The sequence below is a fragment of the Micromesistius poutassou genome (genome assembly GCF_964030765.1).
Source record: "Micromesistius poutassou genome assembly, contig: SCAFFOLD_3324, whole genome shotgun sequence".
NCBI classification, from domain to species: domain Eukaryota; kingdom Metazoa; phylum Chordata; class Actinopteri; order Gadiformes; family Gadidae; genus Micromesistius; species Micromesistius poutassou.
In genome coordinates this window covers 27811-36026 of record NW_028177574.1, presented here as the reverse complement: position 1 = coordinate 36026, position 8216 = coordinate 27811, and the positions used below count along the sequence as shown (strand labels likewise).

Genomic DNA, 8216 nt, shown 5'->3' with positions numbered 1-8216 from the left:
GGAAAAGAGCAACAGAAATGCATCACGCAGGAGCAGCACTTACTGGAAGCTAGAATAACCAGTTTGAAGAAGAGGCTGATAACTGACCTGAGAGTTTCCAGTGTACAGTGTGGACTCCCCAGTCCAGCAGAGAGCAGCTTCACTCCTGAATCCTTCAGATCATTGGTACTCAGGTCCAGCTCTCTCAGACTAGAGAAGTTGGAGCTGAGAACTGAGGCCAGAGAAGCACAGCCTTTCTGTGTGATCAGGCAGCCAGACAACCTGCACACACACACACACACACACACACACACACACACACACACACACACACACACACACACACACACACACACACACACACACACACCATTTATTCTTTCTGGTTGAGAGCAATTTGTACTAAAGTAACCACATTTATAAAGTGTAGGCCTATTCATCATTCCATTTGGAGGACAAGTTAAAGCTTTATAAAATATATTTTTAATAATAATATCGAAACAGAATTTCAATATCATTTATACTTTATTCAGAATCACAGTTTAAGTTTAATATGGCTTCGTTTTCAGTTGGTCTCATTGATTTACGTTGACGCTAGAACGTGAGGACGTTCAGTCAGTGTTGCCAGATTGGGCGGTTTTTCCCGCAGATTAAAGAACGTTAATGTCACAATAAAAAATTTGACGCTGTCTAAATGGGTTTGCGTTAACGCCGTTAATAACGTGTTTCACTGACAGCACTAATATTAATATTACTTTTTATTTCAGTACTATGAATAATATGTATTACAAAATAATACATGTTATTCATAGTACTGAAATAAAAAGTAGATCTACAGAGATGTTTTGTGGATAATTATTAGTTTTATTCCAATATTATGTATATTGTGTTGTGAGGAGAATAATTAACCAAGTGAGCAGGAAAAAACTTTTCGAGCACGAGAACAAAGACAGCATTTGTCCGCGTGGGGGTGTCAGTTGCGTGCTGCTTCACTTTACATGCACACTTTTATGGATCTAAATCTGTTAAATGTCTTCTGATATTGAACCTTGTGGTGTAACTGTTTGTCCATTGAGTAGAACTGACCTGAGAGTTTGCAGTGTACAGTGTGGACTCCCCAGTCCAGCAGAGAGCAGCTTCACTCCTGAATCCTTCAGATCATTGGTACTCAGGTCCAGCTCTCTCAGACTAGAGGAGTTGGAGCTGAGAACTGAGGCCAGAGAAGCACAGCCTTCCTGTGTGATCAGGCAGAGAGATAACCTACACACACACACACACACACACACACACACACACACACACACACACACACCCCATTTATTCTTTCTGGTTGAGAGCAGTTTGTACTAAAGTAACCACATTTATAAAGTGTAGGCCTATTCATCATTCCATTTGGAGGACACGTTAAAGCTTTATAAAATATATTTTTTATAATAATATCGAAACAAAATTTCAATATCATTTATACTTTATTCAGAATCACAGTTTAAGTTTAATACGGCTTCGTTTTCAGTTGGTCTCAATGATTTACGTTGACGCTAGAGCGTGAGGACGTTCAGGCAGTGTTGCCAGATTGGGCGGTTTTTCCCGCAGATTAAAGAACGTTAATGTCACAATAAAAAAATTGACGCCGTTTAAATGGGTTTGCGTTAAAGCCGTTAATAACACGTTTCACTGACAGCACTAATATTAATATTACTTTTTATTTCAGTACTATGAATAACATGTATTACAAAATAATACATGTTATTCATAGTACTGAAATAAAAAGTAGATCTACAGAGATGTTTTGTGGATAATTATTTGTTTTATTCCAATATTATGTATATTGTGTTGTGAGGAGAATAAATAACCAAGTGAGCAGAAAAATACTTTTCGAGCAAGAGAGCAAAGACAGCATTTGTCCGCGTGGGGGTGTCAGTTGCGTGCTGCTTCACTTTACGTGCACACTTTTATGGATCTAAATCTGTTAAATGTCTTCTGATATTGAACCTTGTGGTGTAACTGTTTGTCCATTGACTAAAACTGACCTGAGAGTTTCCAGTGTACAGTGTGGACTCCCCAGTCCAGCAGAGAGCAGCTTCACTCCTGAATCCTGCAGATCATTGGTACTCAGGTCCAGCTCTTTCAGAATAAAGGAGTTGGAGCTGAGAACTGAGGCCAGAGAAGCACAGCCTTCCCGTGTGATCAGGCAGCCAAACAACCTGCACACACACACACATACACATTCGTACTAAAGTAACCACATTTATAAAGTGTATTCATCATTCCATTTGGAGGACAAGTTAAAGCTTTATTGATACTTTATGGAGACAAAGCTGTGTCACCCTGTCTGCGAACAGGAAGAGGAAGTGAGGAGATGACATCATCACAGACAGTAGAACTTCCTTCACATGGATGTGAAACAGGATCTTAAACAAATGCTCCTTTCTCAATAGCTACAACTCAATGAGATATTGTTCAGTTATAGTCAGGAGAACTCTGCTGTGTTTGGTACGCTAAGGCCGTTTCTTCACATGTTCTAACATTGTGTAGAACCAGGGAGTGTTTTGTCAGCAGGGAAAAGAGCAACAGAAATGCATCAGGCAGGAGCAGCACATACTGGAAGCTAGAATAACCAGTTTGAAGAAGAGGCTGATAACTGACCTGAGAGTTTCCAGTGTACAGTGTGGACTCCCCAGTCCAGCAGAGAGCAGCTTCACTCCTGAATCCTTCAGACGATTGCTACTCAGGTCCAGATCTCTCAGACTAGAGGAGTTGAGAACTGAGGCCAGAGCTTCACAGCATCTCTCTGACAGATTACAGCCATTCAGCCTTGGCCAAAAGTAAACAGAAAATTTTAGGAACTGTGATTAAAATAACACATCTTTAACTTATTACATAATGAAGGAATGTTATTAGTTGAAAAAATATTTCATCAATCATTAGATGTTTAAATGTTTATTATGTTTCAGGTGTAAAATTTTTAATATTTTTTATTTGTGTTTGAAAATGTTTTTGTAAATGAATACTACTTATATATTATGTTATTTTTTATATGCTCTTATGTGTACTGTTATACATTATACTTTAATAGTACACCTACAGAGATGTTTTGTATATTATTATAACTTTTATATTCTTCTAGTATGTTTATTATGTTGTGAGTAGAATAGTAATACATGTTGTTATGAACCTACAGAGATCTTATGCATATTGTTTTAACCTTATATTCCAGTTTTATGTATATTGTGTTGTGTGTATTGTTATACATGTTATAAGTGAACCTACAGAGATGTTTTGGAGGCTTTGACCACTGGCAGCAGCTTCAGTAGACCCTCCTCTGAATCAGAGTATTTCTTCAGGTCAAACACGTCCAGCTCCTCTTCTGATGTCAGTAAGATGCTGATGTCAGACCAGAGCTGACCACTGAGCAGGGGAGAGAGATTCTCTGGAGAGACTTCCTGATGTGAGGTACTTTTGGATCTCCTCCAGTAGAGAACGGTCGTTCAGCTCATTCAAACAGTGGAGCAGGTTTATGCTTCTCTCTGGAGAGAGATCTCCATTTAACTTCTTCTTGATGTAGGACACTGTTTTCTCATGTGTGCATGAGCTACTTCCTGTCTTTCCCAGCAGACCTTGTAGAATATTCTGATTGGTCTCCAGAGAGAGGCCCAGGAGGAAACGGAGGAACAAGTCCAGGTGTCCGTTCTCACTCTGTAAGGACTTGTCCACAGCACTCCGGTAGAGTTTGAGCTTTCTTTTTTCTGTTTGTTTGTTTCGAACAAGAATAGACATCAGGAATTTTCGTTGTCCTGAGAGCAGATTGACACCATTGTTGATGAAGGACAGAAAGACATAAAGGGCAGCCAGAAACTCCTGGATGCTCAGATGGACAAAGGAGAACACCTTGTCCTGGTACAGCCCACATTCCTCTTTAAAGATCTGGGTGAACACTCCTGAGTACACTGAGGCTGCTCTGATATCGATGTCACACTCTGCCAGGTCGGCCTCGTAGAAGATCAGGTTGCCTTTCTCCAGCTGGTTAAAAGCCAGTTTTCCAAGAGAAACAATGATCTCCCTGCTCTCTGAACTCCAGTGTGGATCCGTTTCAGCTCTCCCATGGTACTTCCTGTCCCTCTTTATGGACTGAAGCCTCAGAAAGTAGATGTACATCTGAGTCACGGTCTTGGGCTTCTCTTCTATCTGGGATTTTTTGAAGATGTCCTTCAGAACTGTAGCAGTGATCCAACAGAAGACTGGGATGTGACACATGATGTGGAGGCTTCGTGATTTCTTCACGTGGGAGATGATTGTGCTGGCCAGCGTCTCCTCTTTGAATCTCTTTCTGAAGTACTCCTCCTTCTGTGGGTCGGTGAACCCTCTCACCTCTGTAACCATGTTAACACACTCAGCAGGGATCTGATTGGCTGCCACAGGGCGTGTGGTTATCCAGATGCGAGCGGAGGGAAGCAGGTTGCCCCTGATGAGGTTTGTCAGCAGCACGTCCACTGAGGTCGGCTTTGTGACATCAGTCCAGGTCTGGTTGTTCTGGAAGTCCAGAGGAAGTCGGCACTCATCTAGACCATCCAAGATGAAGACAACTTGGAACCGGTCAAATTTTAAGATTCTTGCTTCTTTGGTCTCAATAAAGAAGAGATGAAGAAGTTCAACCAAGCTAAACTCTTTCCCTTTCAGTGAATTCAGCTCTTTAAAAGTGAATATAAATGTGAAGTCTATGTCGTGGTAAGCTTTGCCTTCAGCCCAGTCCAGAGTGAACTTATGTGTCAAGATGGTTTTACCAATGCCGGCTACTCCAATTGTCATTATTGTTCTGCTTGGTTGATCTTGTCCAGGTAAGGGTTTAAAGATGTCTTCACATTTGATTGGTGTTTCCTCCTTGGCTGGTCTCCTGGAAGCTGTTTCAATCAGTCTGACCTCATGTTCCTTGTTGACCTCTCCACTGCCGCCCTCTGTGATGTAGAGCTCTGTGTAGAAGTCGTTCAGACCTGTTGACTGTCCTGGTTTAGCAATTCCCTCAAACACACACCTGAACTCCATCAAACGAAACTTGATTTCATTTTGGCTAGATTCTAAATGAGAAAACAACAGGAGACTTCAGTTAGTAGATGGTGACATCATTGGAAACATATCAATATTTTCTATAATGATCAACTTCATGATATTTAGTGGCTTTATAACTTGTGGTTATCATTATCTTGCCTACATGAAGGAAATCAGTGTGAAAAAAAGTCCAGAGTCAACGAAGGACCACATTCCGAGGGACATCCACATGGCCCTCATTCCACCTCCTGACAGCCCTCTGAGATTAACCTGGTTTACTAGCAGAATTCAAGTGGATCCCTAAAATGATTAACCCCTGTTGTTCTATATGTTATGGCTAACTAACTCACTAACACAGTCACAGTCAAAGTTAAACATTGGCTGCTGTATGAGTGTATTAACCATATTCTTAAAGGAAGCCATTATCTTGCCCATATAAGGAAATAAGTGTGGAAAAAGCACAGTCAATGAAGGTCTACATTCTGAGGGACATTCATGTGTCACTCACACCTCCTGACAGCCCTCTGAGATGAACCCCGGTTACTCTGCTGAATCCAAGTTGGCCCCTAAATATTTGTAAATGCCTCTATACCTGACTCACATCATCCTGAGTGGAAGAGACAGGGAGGACTTTATGACGGCCACAAAGAAGAATGGACTTTTCTTCCCCCTGCAGTCTTTCTCTCACTTAAGTTATACCTACTTATATGTTAAGGTTAACTAATTAATACTACAGCCAGATTCAAACACTGGCTGCTTTATGAATGTATTCCACAATCACAGACAGTGGTATTGATGTTAATTGTTTGAATACATACTGATTGTCTGAGGAGAAGTGATTGTCACTATGCTCATGTATGTTACACCTTTATGTTAACCCATGTGTTTGGTATAGGGATTTGTTTTATTTGGTTATACATGCATTACTTAAGATTGTGTTTGTCACACATGTAAACTACCTCAAGCAAGGGATGGTTGACAATTTTATCTCATAAGCATGTATGGTTTATTATGTATGTTTAATATCAGTTTAATAAATAAGGCCATGAGTGGATTTCAATCCCTAGATGTAAATTCTTCATGTTCTAATCTACTAAGAAACCGGAGAAGGAGGTTAGGTTCATGTTCATTTAGGCTGGCTTTACACGACAGCGCTCCCGGGTGAAAACGACAAAATATTTGATCAGATGTGCCTTTCATTTAGATGGCGACAGCGTTTTCTGGGCTTAAAAACGCAAAAAAATGAACCCACCCTCCAGAGTGGAAATCTTAAAAATGCTCCACCGTTGTGTTTCCGTCTAAAGGATTAACAACACAAAAGTGAGCTGCTCACACTGGCTCTCGTCCCATACACATTTACGTCACATCCATGTGCAGTACAGGCAAACCACAAAAAACGTGTCGGATTTCACACACTTTTGTGTCACCGTATGCACGCAGATTTCGACCCAAAGACGCTTGTCTAAACGCGGAATGAAAAGTGGGAACGCAAAAAAAAAGCCATTATTCTCCTCAGGTCAAATCTGTTTGAGGTGCAGATATATTCAATTCAGCAGTCAATTCTGAAACAGTCAATTCATTGCAACATTACTGTAACATCAAAGGCTCCATCCAACAACAAATTTAATTGTACAAAAAAACATTAGACTGCTGCTGTGCTGTTCGGGTATTTAAATTATAATTATTTAACACTTTTCAACAAAGTAGGGAGAATGGCTTTGGATATGCAGTCTAAACAAATGTCCTGAAACGACAATAATTAATGGTTGGATCCCAGGAGATGAAAGGATAAAGAAGCGTTGCTCTGGTTCGTGTTAGGCCCTTGTCAGAATAAAGTGGGCAGGGCTTATTGAGAAAACCCATTCCTAGTTACAACTCACCCACACGATCAGCAGGGCTGGGAGGGAGGTCCAGGCTGATGTATAGTGGCTCGTCCCTCTCCAACATATAATCAATCATCGTCTGACTTGCACTCTCCCCTTTCCCGATCACCATGTCGATCAGACACCGAGCCCGGTCCGCTCTGATCGTCTGGCCCTCCAACACAGTGTCCTTGTCGTCGGTACTCAACACTTTCTCGTCCCAAAGGTCATCCAGCAGACCTTTCAAAGTTGCTTCTCCGACATTCGCCACAAATCTTCTACGGATCCTTCCTAGGTCTGAAACAGAATGCAAAAGGCAATATTACATTTACAATGTTGGAGTCAATATCAATTCGTCTTCGGCCTGTTTGAAAATCAAATAGCAGGCATAAATACAAAGATCCAAATGAACGACTCCGTTGGTGGTGATTGTGTAGGCCAGTGGTTCTCAAAGTGGGGTACGCGGCGCATTGCCAGGGGGTCCGTGGAGAGTTTGCTACAAAATATGTAAACGTCCATTACTGTGAGACATCCTGTAACTCTGACCCCCTCCCCCGACCGCAACCAAACACTCTCTACCCCCCCCCCCCCCAAAGCCTTAAGGAGGAATCCACACATAATGGGAACATAACATGAAGCCTGATTCCAAACAAACTCAGGTGTTACAAGTTATAATAAAGTCTTTATCTTTCAAACTTTGGTTTTCTCGACCTCTCTTAGTTTGTCAACGTGCTTTATCCACGACCTTGAGAAGTTTTACTCAGACTAATGATGGAGTCATGATATATCACCGCTGAGCTCTGAGAACAGTCACAGACAGAAAGATCCTCTTCTTACCTCTTGTGGCGGCCATGCTACCCAGAGTGGTCTTAGAGGTAGGACCCCCCTCCTCTCTCTCCTCATCCATAGCAGACTGGAGACCTGGACACAAACACAACTCCATATTGTTTCTGTGGATTCTATTTGAGTAGTAGAGAAGGTCCTTACAGTGATAGAGCTTTAAACACGCCCCTCATTAAGGTCCTTACAGTGATAGAGCTTTAAACACGCCCCTCATTAAGGTCCTTACAGTGATAGAGCTTTAAACACGCCCCTCATTAAGGTCCTTACAGTGATAGAGCTTTAAACACGCCCCTCATTAAGGTTCTTAAGGTTCAATAATCCTAAACCTAATCCAGTGATCCTTCTCACCCTAGCCAATATTTCTCAAACTAAAAGGTAGTCTTATTTAAAGTGAAAAGAGACAAAGAAACGACTATCAACTAATCAAGCCTATACTCAAACCTCAATATAACTTTATACAGTCCAGGGTCTGACAGACATCTGTCCTTC

The 8216-nt window shown here is 41.3% G+C and overlaps 1 protein-coding gene across 1 annotated transcript; it reads right to left on the bottom strand.

The window, feature by feature from the left end:
* Window positions 1-2127: 2127 nt before the first annotated feature.
* On the bottom strand, window positions 2128-7737 carry LOC311375908 (NLR family CARD domain-containing protein 3-like; the record flags this gene model as incomplete). The annotated part of the gene is made up of 5 exons (XM_084490926.1): window positions 2128-2183; window positions 2626-2793; window positions 3250-5051; window positions 6990-7181; window positions 7722-7737. The coding sequence occupies 3 exons, from the start codon at window positions 7735-7737 to the stop codon at window positions 3370-3372; spliced, it is 1890 nt and encodes a 629-aa protein (XP_084347052.1). The 3' UTR covers window positions 2128-2183; window positions 2626-2793; window positions 3250-3369.
* Window positions 7738-8216: the final 479 nt, after the last annotated feature.